Genomic DNA, 18,508 nt, shown 5'->3' on the forward strand with positions numbered 1-18,508 from the left:
GATATATTCTTTTATCTTTTTGAGTAGGGTACACCACTACCCTTTTTTGATCTTTTTATTTCTTTGAAATTGTTTTTACGAAAAATCATTTTTCCTGTGAAATACCAATCAAATGCATCCGATTTATTATCCACTCTAGCGAAGAAATTGACAAAAGTTTTTTAATAAAAGCTACAAATTGCATGTTTTGTTTGTGTCCTCCATCTTGAATTATTTCTCCATCTATTTCAATTTGCCCTTTAAATGTTATAAATTCATCAGAGATAAGGTGAATAACATTGGAAAAAAGTTCATTTGATATGAATGTTTCATCGTCTAAAATTTCAATTTTATTCATATTTTTAAGCAACTATTTATAACTAGGAATTTTTAACTTTTATTGATGATATTTCTACATCAAATTTATCTAAAATTTCATTGAATTTTTCTAATTCTTCAACTGTTATGTTCTTGTCTTCTCTCGATCTTTCGAAAAAAATGAATAATTTATTAAGATATGTATTTAAAATTTCTGTTTTCTTTTTATAATAAGCTTTCTGTTTTGATGTAAAACCTAAAGTAATCAATCCACAAGATGAGGTTTGAACGGCAGTGAACGCGGCTAATACAGTTGGGACAATTATTGGAAGCATTAATCCACCGGTTACGGCTGTTGCCACCGTTATCCCTACTGTTAGAACTGTACTTAATGTTTTGAAAACAGAATCGATTCTACTCCATGTTTTTCTACATTTGTTGAATTGTTTTAGTTTTTCTTTTAGTTCGTTTTGTTTTTCTATCATGTAGTTTTGTCTACTTTCGAGTTCCATCTTTTAGGTAATTAAATTAAGTGAACTACTGATAAAGCTGTTTCTTGACTAGAAGCAAATTGAAAAAAAACTTTTACTGATACTAACGACATTTGTTCTTTCGAATCTTTAATCTTATTCAGAAAACGTGAAAATTTTGGTTTTTCAATAGAGATTGATATTCTGACATGAAACTCATAATCTCTTATTGGTAGTATCAAAAGTTTTTGACTTTGTTGACTTTTATGAATATCAATTGAGGTAAACACATCATTATTAACAAAATATAGTTTTACGTATTCAAAGTCTGTTGCTCGTAAAAACTGATAAATGCTTATATCATTTTTTTGTAGTTCTGGATTTCTAATGATATTCATTGATAGTGGACTTTCCGTCGCCAATATCATATCAAATTCACTCAACATAAGTTCATCTTCTTCATTATCTGGTATGATTAACATTTTAAACCTATCTATATATTTTCCACTCGTTTTAATTTTATTAAAGTGACCATTCTTGGTGTTTTCGTCGTTAATTTCCAATTCTTTAATTTCTACATTTTTGATACCATTGATAAACTGAAGAACTTTTTTAGCATTAAATATATTAGATGATGATGATCCTTGTTTGAAGAATATTGAATCAACTTTTATCTGAAAAGGGAAAGTTATTTCAATTATAAGTTTTCCTCGAAAACTAAAATATAATGGATAAAAATCATCTTTTGTATTAAAAATATCTTGGGGGTAAAAAATACCATCTGGAACAGAATATACTCTTTTATTTGCTGTAAATCCATATTTTTTATATTCATAGTCTTTTGATTTATCAATATTATCAGTAATAGAAGGATCATCAGGACGTTCCCTTCCTCCAAATGGAAGATTGAAATAATATGATTATTTCTTGAGAAACTTTTTTTCTAATGCGACTATATTCTTATCCTGTTTCAAAACTAGGTTATTAATAGTGGTTATCTGTTGTTGAATAACACTATCATCAATGTTCTGTATTTGTTGATGAATATAGGTTTTGATTTCGCTATCATCTATTTTTTGTATTTGTTGTTGAATATAGGTTTTGATTTCGCTATCATCTATGTTTTGTATTTGTTTTTTTAATATTTGTTAGTTCTTTTTGTAATTCACTGTTAAGTTTAGTTTCCAGAGCATTTAATTCCTGTTGAAACGTATCTTCATTTTCATCTGGAATGTTATCTATTAATTATTGAATGTCTAATTTTTGTTTTGCAATCTTATCCTCTAATGTAGATATTAATGAAATTAAATTTTGTAACTCAGTTTTATTCGCTACGTTGACCAATTCTTTTTGAATAAAACTTATAAATCTTTGTACCTCTTGTTGTAGTTTAGTATCATTAACAAAATTTTTATTATTTAGTTGACGTTTGAAGAATCTTTTCACATTACTTATTTTATCTTCTAAATGGTTTTTATTTACTTCAATTGAATTTATTTGATCCCGTAAATATTTCTTGTGAACGGCGTCATTATCATTTTCCGGAGACTTTAAATTAGTTATGGTAAAATTCTTCATATCTAAATCACCTTGAAGAGTGTCTCCGATTTGATCCACAAAGTAAGGTTTGGCTTTATTTATCCACGCTCTAGTGTTGGGTTTTTTAGTTTCTTAAGATAAAGAACCTAATCCAAACTTGTTCGCCATTTTTATTGAGTCAAATTTATTACAATTTCTTCGAACTGTTTTCCTAAACTCAACTGATATAAAACCCAAAGTGAAAGCTGACCAAAAAACGTTTGTCCCGGTAATTGAATTTGAAAGGAAGAACATTTGATTGGTTTATTAGTCAATTGTATTATCTCTTCAGTGGGTTCTAATCTATAAGAATCGAAGAAATATAAGTCAGAGTCTTTGTACAAAGCAGAATGATGAACTCCTTTTAGATCGGAAGTATGTATATTTGTTATAGTGTAAAATTTACCTTTCTTATATTTCAGATCATTTATTTCATCTCTCATAAATAATAAAACGGTGATATATTTAACTCATTCGCCCATCTCATAAGTTGAAAGTTTGTGGTTGTATCGGTTCCATATTTATTGACAAATTCATTAATTTTTAAAAGTCGGTTTTTTGAGGAGTATTGTTGAAATATATATGTAATTTGAAAAAAATTGTATTACATTCAATAATATTTTGAACATAAATTTGCATTTAAACTTTAAAAATCTAAAGCGTAAATGCTTGTCTACATCTCTTAATCTTCTATCAAATTCTTCATCTTCGAGAAATTCATTCATTTTTAAAAGTCGGTTTTTTGAAGTTTATTTTGATAGAACCTTCCTAAGATTTGTTCTTTGTCTTGATCGATTAATTCATATGTCGGAGGTGATGTGGTGTTTACTTTATCAACGATGAATATTTCGTTCGTCCAGTTTCCAACGTAACCTTTTTCGAATTTGCTTTTATATTTGAAAATACGAACTCGATCTCCAACTTTAAATTTAAGTTTGATATTTAAATTATTTATTTCATTTTCGTAGTTATGTTGCGCGTTAATTGACTTTATAATATTTGGATTACTCGAGGCTTGTGTTGGTGTGACACCTATAGATGAATGAATTTTGTTATTGTATTCATCTACAACCTCTGGTAATATTTTAAGCCATTTTTGAGATTTCAATTCCGTGAACTTTTTGAATAATTTATTTTTTAGAGTCCTGTTAAATCTTTCTATTACTACAGCTTTACCTTCGTTATGCGTACTGTAAATTTCAAATCCCAGAGATTTCATATTTTTGTTATAAAATTCACTTCCTTTATCTACCCACAGTTTTTCTGGATGTCGGTTAGATTGTTTCATAATCGTTTCAAATGCATGTTTGACTGATAATCCCGTTTTGTTTTCCAAAGGAATAACCCATACATATCTCGTATACAAATCTATAACTGTTAAGCAATATTTAAATCCTCTTTCAACTGGCATATGAATTAAATCGGCTGACCATATTTCATCTTTATCAAACACTTTAACTTTTAAAAAGTTTTTAGTTTTTCTAAATTCTTTATGAATTTCATCCGCTAATCCCATGCCTAATCTCATCTTTGCTTTCAAGAGTTTAATGATTAATGCTCTTTGCATTCTCTCTTTGAAAGTTGGATTTGGAATATTTTCAAGTTCGATTATCATTTGTCTGTCTGCTTCGTGTCTGAAGTTTATGTCTTTGTTTCTGTATAGTATGTCGTGTTTAAGCGCAGCGGCGTCAACTCTATTGACTGGTTCTTCCCCTGGTTTGGGTTTATCGTTTTCGTCTAATCGCAGATCTAACCTAGTACCTGGACTGGTGTAATTATGACCCGGAAGATGTTTTTCTCCGGGATATCTCGCCCATGGAAATCCAGGAAGAGAACCCAATGATTTTTGTATATCTCCTGAACCGAAATAAGTTTTTGGAGCGTGAGCGACTATCAGTTTTATCCTATAACTTTAAAACCTTTTCCTTTCCTTTCTTCTAATCTCCTGTTTCGCAGTTCTCTTATTAGCTCTAATTCTTTCAACTCGTTAGATTGTTTCACTGTGTCGCTTATACTTTTTCCAGCTTCCGCGATTGAGCCGATGGCTTTCGCTCCGGTTGAAATGAGTGATTTATTTTTTGAAACAAAGCTAGCTACTTTTGGAATTATTGTTTAACCTAGAGAAAATAATGAAGAAAAGATACCGTCCCCGAATAATCTTCGAATCTGTGTTGTTCGTGTTTTAGAATTAAACTCATCGTATTTTTAAATGAGTTAATTTAACGAAGAAATTGTTTTTTCCAAAAAAGAGTTATCTCCCCTTTTTCTAGAAGTTTCTAGACTAAAAATAACATTACTTAAAACGAGGCTATTAAAAATGTTATGTTATTTTATATATAAGGGTATTTTTAATATGCTTTTTTTTTTGATGGAATGTAGGAAATTGATTGAAGGTGTTTTTTGGTGTTTAGGTCTTTTTTAATGTAAGAATTTTATGAAATGTAGGATGTTTTGCTGTAAGAATTTATGAAATGAAGGGAATTTAGGTCTTTTTTGGGAGCTTATAGATTGGTCGCATTTTCCCCATGAAATGAAATGGAATGGGGAATCCCCATGCGACCAATCTATAAGCTCATACACTACTTACGTCAGGGTAATCTAGATGATTTCTTCTCTCATGAAAACCAGGGTTCCCTCCATCTCTCTCGCAAGATGGAATTAGCCGCACTGGATCCAAAGCAGACTTTGACAATTCTTGAACGATTTGGAGAGGAAACGATGGCATGCACAGGATAACGTTAAGCTTCCAGGCAACTGGGAAGATTTCCTTAAAATGGATCATAACAAACATGATCTCTTCTCCTTCTTAGCAACTTGCATACAAGCACTGGATACCGGAGGAAAAGTCATTTTGTCTACAAAAGATTCACATGTCGTAAGATCTGCTGGAGAAACTGACTTAAATCTTGACAATGTGCCACCATGTGCTCAAGAAGAAGCTGATACGCACATTTTTCTGCACATCAAAGCTGCATCTCAGTCTGGACATCAGCATATTAAGATTAGAACTGTGGACACAGATGTTCTAATACTTGCGGTCTCACTCTTAAAAGAACTTAAAGAATAGTCGTTGTGGATAGCGTTTGGTACTGGTAAGAAATATCGGTATATTGCAGCACACACAATTGCTGAAGCGTTTAGTGATGAAAAGGCAACTTCTACTGAAGTTTAACATGTAGAGATCGCCAAAACAACTGATCTATTTAGCATGTGTCCATACTGAGGTTTGACATGTAGAGATCTTCAAACAACAGAACTGATCTACTTCAGCCCGTGTCCTTACTGTAGTTTGACAAGTAGAGATCTCCAGAAAACTGGACTATTTCAGATTGTGTCTTTCCTGTAGTTTGACATGTAGAGATCTCCAGACAACTGGACTATTTCAGACTGTGTCTCTGCTGTAGTTTGACAGAGATCTCCAGACAACTGGACTATTTCAGACTGTGTCTTTACTGTAGTTTGACATGTAGAGATCTCCAGACAACTGGACTATTTCAGACTGTGTCTCTACTGTAGTTTGACAGAGATCTCCAGACAACTGGACTATTTCAGACTGTGTCTTTACTGTAGTTTGACAAGTAGATATCTCCAAACAACTGATCTATTTCAGCCTGTGTCCCTACTGAAATTTGACAAGTAGAGATCTCCAGACAACTGATCTATTTCAGCCGGTGTCCCTACTGAAATTTGACAAGTAGAGATCTCCAGACAACTTGACTATTTCAGACTGTGTCTTTACTGTAGTTTGACAAGTAGAGATCTCCAGACAACTGATCTATTTCAGCCTGTGTCCCTACTGAAATTTGACAAGTAGAGATCTCCAGACAACTGGACTATTGGAAACTGGAAAGCTTGAAAAAGCCAAGGCCAAAAATAAAAAGAATAAAATCAGTCAATGGTAGATATTGAAATTGAACACATTGTAGATTATAAAATTAATGGTATTGAACGTTAAATCACCCTCCAAATAATAATAATATACAGAGAAATTATATATCTACGATTAAAAAGTCAAATGATAGCCTGCTATAATATAAGACAAGTCATGCCACAATCCTTGAGAACCTGTGTGTGTCTTGTCCAAGACAAGGCCCGAAGTCCAATGGACGGGTGTTTTAAATTTTTCTTTTAAATTTCACAACTTTTATTTTATAACAATATAAATATTTTTAGAACAGTCTATAAATTAGTCACAACAATAGCTTTAATAACAAAAAAATAATAAACACAAATCACATGTTAGTACACGAAAGGAGAATAAACAATTCTTGATTTTTAGCTCATTGGTGATTTCTTTGATTTTTCATATAACAATTTCATTTCCTCATAATTATAACAATAATAAACTCTATATTTTACATTTATCATAATTAGCTTTATTACATCAAAGTGACATGGCCCTGTCTAACATTCATGGGGACAAACATAGACTCTACATTTTGCATGGAGTAAGAATTAGGTCCATTTCATCAAAGTGACATAGGCAAGTCTAACATTCAGCCCATACGAACAACCATAGTTATAACGTATAACATGAAAAAACAACATATAATTTTCACAATATTTTGATTAACAATTAGTTAAAATATATAAGAATTAAATGTGTTTGAGATGGACAGATTCATATACATATTGTATTATAATAAAATAGCAAGACAAGCTGCATCATGATCAAACCACACCCCAATTCATCATACTTCATACATAGTAAATAAGATTTATCAAAACCCATGCTGTAGACCCTTAATAATAAAACATATAAATTCTGCAAACCCTCTGAAAAATGCATAGAGTGAGTCATTTGATTATTAAATTTCTGGGAGGGAATTGTTTTTATTTCAAATTTCACAAGAGAATATATGGAAATGTGATAGTTTTGGATTACAGTAGTTTATAATTTGGTAGTAGAGAATGTACCATGGAATGTTAAGGTCATCATGACATCAGCTGGTAAAACGGCACGAGCCAATTCCTTCATTGTCTCAGCATCAATAATAACCAGGTAGGAGGCCAGCCCAGCAATGTTGGACATTATAGGTGCCAGCAATACACCTGAAATTTAAATCATGAATACCACGTTGGTCTAAAGCTTAAATTCTAAATTAGAAATATTTTGACAAATATTCTGAAACAAGTAAATACATCAGCTACATCTGAAAAACGAGTTAACATAATTCTATATTTCTATATTACTCTATAATTTAGTTTTACCGTTTGAATCGTTAGTACTTAGTTTATCTATGGTATTCTACTTCTAAAATACAAGCTCATATAATCTTATGGTATACATTTTCTTGAAAGCTATCTCAAGATTATGGCATACTTATTCTGAAAAATGAGTTAATATAGTTATATAGTAAGAAAAGGTGCGCATTATATATGCCTGCGCATTATATTCGCAAATATACGGTAAATAACCAAACTCATAAATTTTGCCCTATAAGCTATATGGTAGAAAATAGATCGAATGCTACTGCTGTACATGATTATCTTTAGGCACTGTCCATTGTTAAAATTAACAAATTTAGTCATGAATAAAAATCAATAACATACTGAAATTCTATCAAACGATTTTTTGATGGTTATAATTCCACTCACTGGTGTTCTGTTAACTATATAATTCTACTTATTGGGCTATTTCAAAATTTATTCTTTTGTTTTCAATTCATTACCAGGGAGAGGTGACTTTATTGCAACAGAAATTACGACAGAAGTTGGGTGAAATGAAACTGAAGACATAATATACAATACAGTATAGTTGTGTATGGCTTTTTTAAATTAATCAAACTATTTTATTAATTGATGTTTCAAATGAATTATCATGTATTCTTAATCATATCATTATGTTCTTATTTCATATAATTAAGAGTTTTAACTAATCAAAAATGTCCATGTATGTACAGTCTGGATAAACAAAAAAAAAAAGGCTTTTTGACCTTTCTTGATCGGTCACTCAATGAAATTCTACTAGTTACGAAAAAATAGGAATCCATCGTTAAAGGGTCTTGTCAAACTGAAGGTTCGCATCAAAGACATTGACAAAAAATATAAAAAATGTCACTGGAGGTTTTCTATTCAATATTGAAACTCGTCCATTTTGTAATTGATCTCTGATGGTTGAAGATAGCTGCCTAAAACTTTCACAGTGAAGCTTCTTTTGCCTTACAGTATATGCAGGATAATTATTATAAATAAATGTTATTCCACTTACCTTCATCTTCTCTCTTACCACCAGGTTTGGGTACGAATATCGGTTCCCCTGGGAAATAATCAAACTCTTCACCATCAGATGTATACGTTATCACTTTACGCTCTTTTAAATCTAGTTTATGGATCTAAATATAAAGATTTTTATTTAATGGAAACTCTCACAAGCAAAGTTGTCAATGGCTTCGAGATTGGCCGAATTTCTAAGCTAGTTATGAGATTTTTGCCAGAAAAACGTGCTTTAGGGGCTGCGAGGGGGGGCACCCTTCCGCTGATCTCAAGAATGCGAAGCTATTCAAGAGCAAGGCAAGCTTGAGCTTTATTAACTATAAAAGAAATATTACAACGTTATCTAATAAATGGAATACAAACCTTATTGTATTTAGAAAATATAGTAGAAGCGTAAACATAGCGATATTCTTTGGAGTTGTAATGTTGATAATTTATTTGTGGAAGTTCCATAAACAAACCCTCTACAAATAACATATTCTTCATTGACACAATCTCAATTTCTTGGTTATCCAATGACAGTGTATTACCAGTCATGTTTAATAGAAGTTTTAAAATGCTTTGTGACATTTAGTCTATGGATTATCATTTTCATTGAAGATGATTTGAGTGACTAATCACATATATTTGACAAAAATTAGACACACATGTCATCTGCTAGTCGATTAGGTGCCGGTGGTTCGAATCCTCAAGGTAAGAAAAATTCTGATGCCCGTGCCTGTGCTTCTGAGAGTCGGCCCGGTGCCGGCTTTCACCCCCTGATACCTACTTATGATGCTGACATTTTCAATTTCAAAGATATCATAGTGAAAGCATTGTTACAAATCAAGTTAAAAGCTGACAAGAGATACAAGAGAACTCACTGCACAAAATGATATATTTAATTAAATTAAATCAGTATAAGTCAAAGTATTAGGTTTTATTTTCTTTCTTTAAATGTAAATAAGCTCTGAAATATTTTTCACCATTGGTGGCAAATATTTACCTTCTATGATCAAATCTGGTGTCAGGTAAACACTACCATCTTCTTGTAGTGTAGCTGTAGCTTTAATGTCCAATGTCACCAAATTCTTACCAACCACTGCCTGTAAAGAATAAAGGAAAGCTGATTCAAGATATCACAGACCTGCACAAGTCTAAGAATTGAAGAATATGAAGACCTACATTGGTTATATCGGGCTTACACTTTAGATCTCACTTCTGTAGGCAGGTAAGTTTGGTTTTGGAATGTGGAATAGTGCAGTCAGTAGCTTCTCATCTGCTAGGCAGAGTAGTGATGAATTCTTAATGCAAAGAATCGACTGCAACGACCAATACTTCAGAGATTCTTCAAGGGGAAATTGAGATCAAATTCCTCAGGTCCTTGAAAAATGTCCGATTGACAACAAAATAAATTAACAGCCCTGATTCAGCCCCATTCTACAATCCTAAACAATTAGACTTGATAGTGGTTTGAACTATAAAAAGAGTAAAAAATATCTAAAAAATGATATGATTTTTACTTACTTTTGAAACATCCAGGGGTAAAACAAATCTTCCAAATTTAGGTTTAGAATCTGTTTCTTTATATTTATAGTCTTTATAATGCTCCATATACAATTTGTCTACGAAGCCAACATCATCATAAAATACAAAATCCACCACCAGCTGTTTGTTTTTCTCATAACAGTTGATAAAATGGAATACAAACAGCGGATCGGACATGTATTTAGTTTTTAGATGTACTCCTGATTTGGTCATCACATTGAATAAAGTCTGGAACATAAGATATAACTCTGTTTTATTCTTGTTATATTTATGAAATGAATTGTCATTTATTGTGGGGGGGGGGGGTGGGCCCTCTGTAAAAAATTGGTTGCCCCCCCGGAAAAAATTCTGAGAACGGACCAATTCCAATACCACACCTATACACTATACCTCATTGACCCTCCACATTATTTGTCCTTCTGAAGATCGAAGCCTGGCTACTGGCCTGAAGCAACATCTCCTAGGTTCTGATTGGTTCAAATGATAAAGTATTGTCCACTCTCAATCCTATCATTCAATGATGTTCCATGCTTATAAATAGAGAGTAGCATAATTAGATTCTTGATTCTAAGCTTAATATAAGTAAAGGAAAGACGGAAAAAATGTGCTAATAAACTACTAAAGTGTTTCTGAAGAATGTTGGCCGAAACGTTAAACAAAATAATAATAACCATAATAAGAAATAATTTGATAGTTCAGATGTTACATAGCCACAATGTCTACTGGAGGATCTACTAGCTTTCCTACTGTAATTTAACATGATAAATATAGTACTATTTCAGACGTGATAAGATATCGTCACAGGTAGGGTCAGAGTTCAAATGTCACTTTTTGGAACCTGTGACAATATCCTACCATACACTACATCTAAGGAACAAGGGTAAGATTTATCAAGGTAAGTATAATCCTGCAAGCAAGTAGTACATAGAATAAAATGCAGGCTTGTCCATGTCCTACAACAAAGTCAAGAAAAATTTTATTTCGTTATTATTTTTTGATATTTAACTTTAATTAAATTTTTCTTTTTGTTTTGTTACTAGTTTTTGTCGGTCTACAATGGAGATTGACCCAAAAAATAATAATGTAGTTTTATTTAGATTGTTTCAACCCAACAGGTTGACATGCAAGCAAAAAAGCACCAAGCACCAACCTAGTCCATGTTATAAATAGGTGAGCACCAATTATCTATGAAAAATAATTAAGAAGGTAAAACAGAGAGTAAGAGACATAAAGTTTATTCTTATTTCTTTTGATGTGAATTTAATCAGTTAATATTTATTAAATTCATTTCTACCTCTCTTTCATTTTAAGTAGGTAAAGGAATAAAACTGATTTTCAAGGCATGGTAACACATGCCCACTTTGAACATTTCCAGTAAAAACCAACAAAATGAAAGGTGTAAATACTATAGTGTTTAAATAAAATACAAAATTTGGGGAGCTAATGATAGAACCCACTGACATTTCAGTACTTATTATACCATAAACAAAATTTGACAAAAAACACCCACCGAACCATAATAAATCAATCCCAAAGAAAGAAAGAAGGAAAGAAACAAACCTTTTCCTGTGGATAAGCCACTATACAATCATTGACTGTATAATTAACTAACTTTTTAAATAGCAACCGCAGTACACTGAAAGCATAGGGTTGTTCCAGGACAACGAAAAAGTTTTCTGCCATGCCAAAACTATGATTGTATCCCATAGTTCCTTTCCATCTTGATGGAAAACTTCCTACTACTTCCATCTGATCCCAGCTTAAATTACCTGCAATAAACAATATCAATTAAATATACGTTCTGAAACTGATAGATGTAAATTCCAATGGAGGTTTTGTTAATGATATGTGTGTTAGATGCATGAGGTGATGTCTAGTCTATAAAATATAAGAAAATATGAATGCCAAGTAAACATTACATTACTAATGGAGTGGTATTTTGACAATATTAGACATTACTAACCATTATAATTGGATGGTATTTGGACAATATTGAAGATTACTTACCATTATAATTGGTTGGTATTTTATAAATATTGAAGATTACTAACCATTATTATTTGGTGCCATTTTGACAATATTGAAGATTACTAACCATTAGAATTGGGTGGTATTTTGACAATAATGAAGATTACTACCCATTAGTATTCGGTGGTATCTTGATAATATTGAAGATTACTAACCATAAGTATTTGATGGTATTTTGACAATATTGAAGATTAATAACCATCGGTATTTAGTGGTATCTCGACAATATTAAACATTACTAACTATTAGTTTGGTGGTATTTTCAAAAAATGTTGACGATTACTAACCATTAGTATTTAGTGGTATCATGAAAATATTAAACATTACTAACTATTTGTATTGGGTGGTATTTTGACAATATTGAAGATTACTAACCATTAGTATTTGGTGCCATTTTGACAATATAGAAGATTACTAACCATTAGTATTTGGTGGTAATTTGACTATATTGAAGATTACTAACGATAAGTATTGGGTGTAATCTTGACAATATTGAAGATCACTAACCATTATTATTTTGTGCCATTTTGACAATATCGAAGATTACTAACCATTAGTATTGGGTGGTATCTGGACAATATTGAAGAATACTAACCATTAGTATTGGGTGGTATTTTGACAATATTGAAGATTACTAACCATTAGAATTGGGTGGTATTTTGACAATATTAAACATTACTAACTATTTGCATTGGGTGGTAATTTGACTATATTGAAGATTACTAATGTTTATTATTTTGTGCCATTTTGACAATATCGAAGATTACTAACCATAAGTATTGGATGGTATTTTGACAATATTGAAGATTACTAACCATTAGAATTGGGAGGTATTTTGACAATATTGAAGATTACTAACCATTAGAATTGGGAGGTATTTTGACAATATTGAAGATTACTAACCATTAGAATTGGGAGGTATTTTGACAATATTGAAGATTACTAACCATTAGAATTGGGAGGTATTTTGACAATATTGAAGATTACTAACCATTAGAATTGGGTGGTATTTTGACAATATTGAAGGCTTTAGTATAATTGAAGCAAGTAGCAAGGTTATACAGAGTTCCATCTGGCTCTAGATGAGGGTGGGCAGTGGAAAGATGAACTGCTAAATAGTCAGTTAAATCGTTCTGGAACGAAAGGAAATAAGTTTTACACCTCAATAGACTTCATTAAACATTTAGATGCACGAGGATCATGTCTACCAGCTTATCCTAGAATAATCCTCATAGCATTGATCTTTTTGAATTATTTATGAACACCTAATGCTGGGATGACTGGAATATTAAGGAAATGTGACTTTTTCAAGTTTTCCCGACTTTCACCGAGATTAGAATTCACGACCACCATTTGTTCGTTGTAGCTAGATTCAAACAGTATAATTGCCTGTGCTACAGCCCATTCTAAGAGAAAGGAATCTTCATCAAATTGGGCTAAAAACCATCTTACAGGAATGATTTCCAACTTTCAACAAAATATCAGTCACATCCTACCTGCCCAGATTTCGATAGAGTTTTAGGATCAACTCTGTTCATTTTGGGAGTTTCTGTAAAGGCCCATAATTCATCTCCTCTTTCCACAATATTCACAGCTGTATTATCTGTTCTTTCTGGTGGTTGAAATAGGGAGAATATCCTAAAAGAACAAATCAATTTTGGCTTGAAATGATAGTGTTAGAAAGTATCTGGCTAAATTCTACAGGGATAAAGCCACATCAATGCTTTACTGTCTGATAAAGCTGAATTTTCAGCTATCTGTATCACTTTAAAAAATAAAACAATAGATAGTCAGTTCTTGTGTAATTCGCCTACCAGTAGTTGAAATTCAGCTCCATTGGTAATGCATAGATTTAAATGACTTAATCTCTTCAGAAAAGAAACTTGCTTAAAAATAAATTCAATTTAAAGCCAATATTTATTAAAAAAAAGATTTCAGCTTGATTAGCCGTTGCTTGTAAAAAGTTTCAAAAGATATACTTATTGCTGAGCTGTCAATCTGGATCGAAACCAACAATCTTTAAGTAAAGCTATGTAAAACATTGCAATAACATTAAATCAATTATTTACCCTAAAGGCTACAGGTGTAAGGCTCTTACCTAGAGAAAATACTTTTACAAGGATCTGGAAGAGCATTAGAAGCAAACTGATCAACAACAATACGATTGGCTTTATAACACTTCTCCCATGTCTCACTATCCAGTAAATGACTCTGAAACATTACTCCACCATCTTGGATTGTGAATCTGAGGAGTACAGCGAATCCATCAAAAACATGGTTAACTTTTTTATTGTTTATTTCAAATAAACCAGATCCATTTCTAAAGAGTGAACCTTTAACCCAGGTTGGGATTGTACCTGTGAAATAAAAGATTGATTTAAGCTGAGTCCAGAACAGATCTTTGTGTACAAAAATTTATCAAATTGCTGGTTTTGCTTGGTTCATAAAGGATTAAGGCTGTCAATCATTCAGAAAATGATCAGATCAAGACATATTGATACAGTGATTAATGTAATCCTTACAACAGTTACCTCCTTTTCAATATATAATCAATATCTGGCCCCTGAAAGAAATTTGAGAAAGTTTTGAGACCCTGGGGCCTGGCTCAAAATAGTTTTTAATGTGGCAGAATAATGATTTTGCATTTTTTTTTTTTAAATTACCAATCGGATGAAAAATCTCAGATTATCTTATGCTTGGACCCAGCTGGCAATACTCATCTGACCAAGGTCTTGCATGAGTGTTTATCAGATCTGGTCCAGACATGGGCTGAGGACATAGTTTGTTTTGATATTTCATACATTAACACTCATTAGAAAAAGGTTCTGATGTCATAATATTCATAAATGCCTGTGACAATATTAATAATAACTTTATTTTGGCAATCTATTTAGACATTAGTCTAATTTTCAATAGGTCTCACTAAACTACAAATTATATACAAGATTACAGAAAGAATAAAATCACAGAAAATAACATAAAATATATATACATTTACAACATAGCATGGATGAGGAAAGAAATATGAAAATGTAACCACTATGTTTTCCCACAAAACTACGAATTATATACTAAGTATATAATAAAAAAAGTTTCATTAAACATATACATTAATGGCCTGGAAGTGACAGTGCAAATAACTACAGTTTGTTTGGCTGTTAAATTCTGAAAAGTTGATGAGGCTTATCAGTCATTACATAAATATTTATAAATCTCCTTAATGAAGCATAAAATATAATGACAGACTAACCTTTGACCTGTAGTTTGATTGGTTGAACCTGATCATCTCCCGGTTTAAAACTCATCCAATGAGGATATTCTCCATCTGTAGGGGATGATCCATTTTCAGATTTTTTAGCATCTGTTTTTGAACTCATCTTCTGAAGCAGAAAAAGAAAAATTCGGTTGAAAAACACAAAAACTACAAGAATATGTAAATACAGTAGAAACATAACTATATATGGTTCTTGCATCGAAATAACACAACAAATGTAATCAAAACCATTTTGAATCTCTAACTCGGCTTAATAAATTGAATTTCTTAAAAAAGGGTTTAACATCAATCCAATCACATTTAAAGCCATTTCTAAGCCCTTAAATGTGATTTGAAGGAAGGCTTTGTTGAAATAATCCAGTGTATTTCAAAATTCAACTTAATAAGTAGAGTTAGATTCCAAATGGTTGTTAACTATGTTCTTGGGTGTTATTTCCATATAAGAATCAAAGTTTTGTGGGTCTGGGGGTACCAATAGGGATCAGACTGACTTATGGAGGGGGGGGGGGGGGATTGTCATCTTTCAGGATTTATATTTCAAAAGAGGAAAAAGAAGGAAAAATTCAATTGAGTTGGTGCATTCTGACGTACATTTAGGAAATGACATATAAAAGTCTTATTCGAAATTTCTCATAATTGAAATGTTGGTACAAACTATAGTTTGAGGGACGAATACCACCCCCTCCCCTTACATTCCCACTAGACTAGTGCCTCTACAAAAAGAGAGCATCAGAAATACCAAGTGATACTGTCATCTTAATATCTGGCTCATTGTTCACATTCAATGCTCATGCTCCTAAATGGTTACTTCCTGTTTGCAAAACTAGAAGTGTCCTGATGAGAATTGTGTATCCGAATTGTGATTCATCAGCAAAAGATAAGCTCTACCGTGCTATTTAATTTGAATAAGAGAAGATTGATTTACCATAAATATACCACCAGCAATAAATTTACAAGAATCCTTGAGAATATTCAACCTTAACATAGGATAAATTCTTGATAAAATAACACCACAACCACAGAAAGTACTAGAAAATATTTCTGTCACATAAAATAAATCACCCCATAACAATGTGACAAGCTATGACAAGTTTCAAGTTAGATTCCCTCAACTGAATGAATTTTTTATTCATATTAAATAGAAAATTGACAATTTACAACTTTAAAAATAGATCCCCCATTGAATCCATTTTCTAATGTGTTCTCATTGTTTGGAATTAGGGCATTAAATATCTAGCAAACCTTGGTAAAAATAATATAATAGACTAATCATGACACAGAACAAGTATTTGGTCAAAAAGTGGGATTATTATTTTAACTGAACATTAGACTGATATTACAATATGATAACAATAACATCACCTGACCTTAAATTCTTCTATTCTATTCTTTAGTTCAGATTTTGACCCATTTCCAGACCTCAGGGCCTACCATTAAATCAATTATATCTTGTCAACTTTTTTCTTAGTTTTGAGCAAAGCTATAAATAAACGCCCTTAGTCAATCCTCTATCAAAATATAGTAATAAAAACACACTTAGGCCTATACCTTTAACATTTATACTGTTCTATACTTATAGATACTTATAGTGACAAACTATACACAAAATATATTATCTTTTTACATGAATTATCATCTTTATACATGATTTATTTCAGTGGGTTAATGCACCGCATTGTTTTCGCAATGTTTTCGCAATGTTTTTTTTTTTTAAATTCTGGTCAGAGCCCTCAGCCAAAACTATACATGCTTAATAAGATTATGTCTAAATCATTATTCGTGATACCATTGATATTGATATGTGGAACAAATAATCGATTACATAAAAAGTATGTGCTCTGATTTTTGGAGTTACAGTTCAATATTTCCACTAATCGCCAAATATGTAAAGGCGCATATCCATGAGATCCATCCAATGACATTGTGGTGTGCATGGAACGCATATATCTAGACGAAACGTCCTGAATATGGACGAATCAACCCGGGATCAATCGTCATCTCGAACGCACACTATATTTGTATTCAGTTGTAATAAAGTTTTCATGAATTAACCTCGTGTTTTCTTCTTGAAAGCATACGACTCTCCGTAGTGCTAATTTAGCCTCATGCCTAGAACCTCAAAGCATCACAATATCATCCCTTGTGTTGTGCTATGTTCACTTCCTGTTTTACATATATTCTCTTGTGTTTTCTGTTATACATGAATCATTATCATTATCTTTATACATGAATTATCATCATTATCTTTATACATGAATTATTATTATTATCTTTATACATGAATTATTATCATTATCTTTATACATGAATTATTATCATTATCTTTATACATGAATCATTATCATTATCTTTATACATGATTCATTATCATTATCTTTATACATGAATTATTATCATTATCTTTATACATGAATCATTATCATTATCTTTATACATGAATTATTATCATTATCTTTATACATGAATTATTATCATTATCTTTATACATGATTCATTATCAGTATCTTTATACATGAATTATTATCATTATCTTTATACATGAATCATTATCATTATCTTTATACATGAATTATTATCATTATCTTTATACATGAATCATTATCCTTATCTTTATACATGAATTATTATCATTATCATTATACATGAATCATTATCATTATATTTATACACGAATCATTATTATTATCTTTATACATGAATCATTATTATTATCTTTATACATGAATCATTATTATTATCTTTATACATGAATTATTATTATTATCTTTATACATGAATCATTATCATTATCTTTATACATGAATTATTATAATTATCTTTATACATGAATTATTATCATTATTTTTATACATGATTCATTATCATTATCTTTATACATGAATCATTATCATTATCTTTATACATGATTCATTATCATTATCTTTATACATGAATTATTATCATTATCTTTATACATGAATTATTATCATTATCTTTATACATGAATTATTATCATTATCTTTATACATGAATCATTATCATTATCTTTATACATGATTCATTATCATTATCTTTATACATGAATTATTATAATTATCTTCATTATAAAGTTTTCATGAATTAACCTCGTGTTTTCTTC

General features: G+C 31.1%; 2 protein-coding genes across 2 annotated transcripts; both read right to left on the minus strand.

The window, feature by feature from the left end:
• Positions 1-820: 820 nt before the first annotated feature.
• LOTGIDRAFT_153555 (hypothetical protein) lies at positions 821-2,345 on the minus strand (the record flags this gene model as incomplete). Its single annotated transcript, XM_009059585.1, has 2 exons — positions 821-1,441; positions 2,145-2,345. 2 exons carry the CDS (start codon positions 2,343-2,345, stop codon positions 821-823), a joined length of 822 nt encoding a protein of 273 aa, XP_009057833.1.
• Positions 2,346-6,234: 3,889 nt separating this feature from the next.
• Positions 6,235-16,798, minus strand: LOTGIDRAFT_209535 (hypothetical protein). Its single transcript, XM_009059586.1, has 11 exons — positions 16,758-16,798; positions 15,367-15,496; positions 14,215-14,473; positions 13,613-13,754; positions 13,108-13,249; positions 11,649-11,857; positions 10,064-10,316; positions 9,547-9,642; positions 8,925-9,025; positions 8,557-8,680; positions 6,235-7,397 (listed from the first exon to the last, which is right to left on the minus strand). Exons 2-11 carry the CDS (start codon positions 15,491-15,493, stop codon positions 7,237-7,239), a joined length of 1,614 nt encoding a protein of 537 aa, XP_009057834.1. The 5' UTR covers positions 15,494-15,496; positions 16,758-16,798; the 3' UTR covers positions 6,235-7,236.
• Positions 16,799-18,508: the final 1,710 nt, after the last annotated feature.

This window comes from Lottia gigantea, assembly GCF_000327385.1.
Source record: "Lottia gigantea unplaced genomic scaffold LOTGIsca_4, whole genome shotgun sequence".
In the NCBI taxonomy this organism is placed as follows: Eukaryota; Metazoa; Mollusca; class Gastropoda; family Lottiidae; genus Lottia; species Lottia gigantea.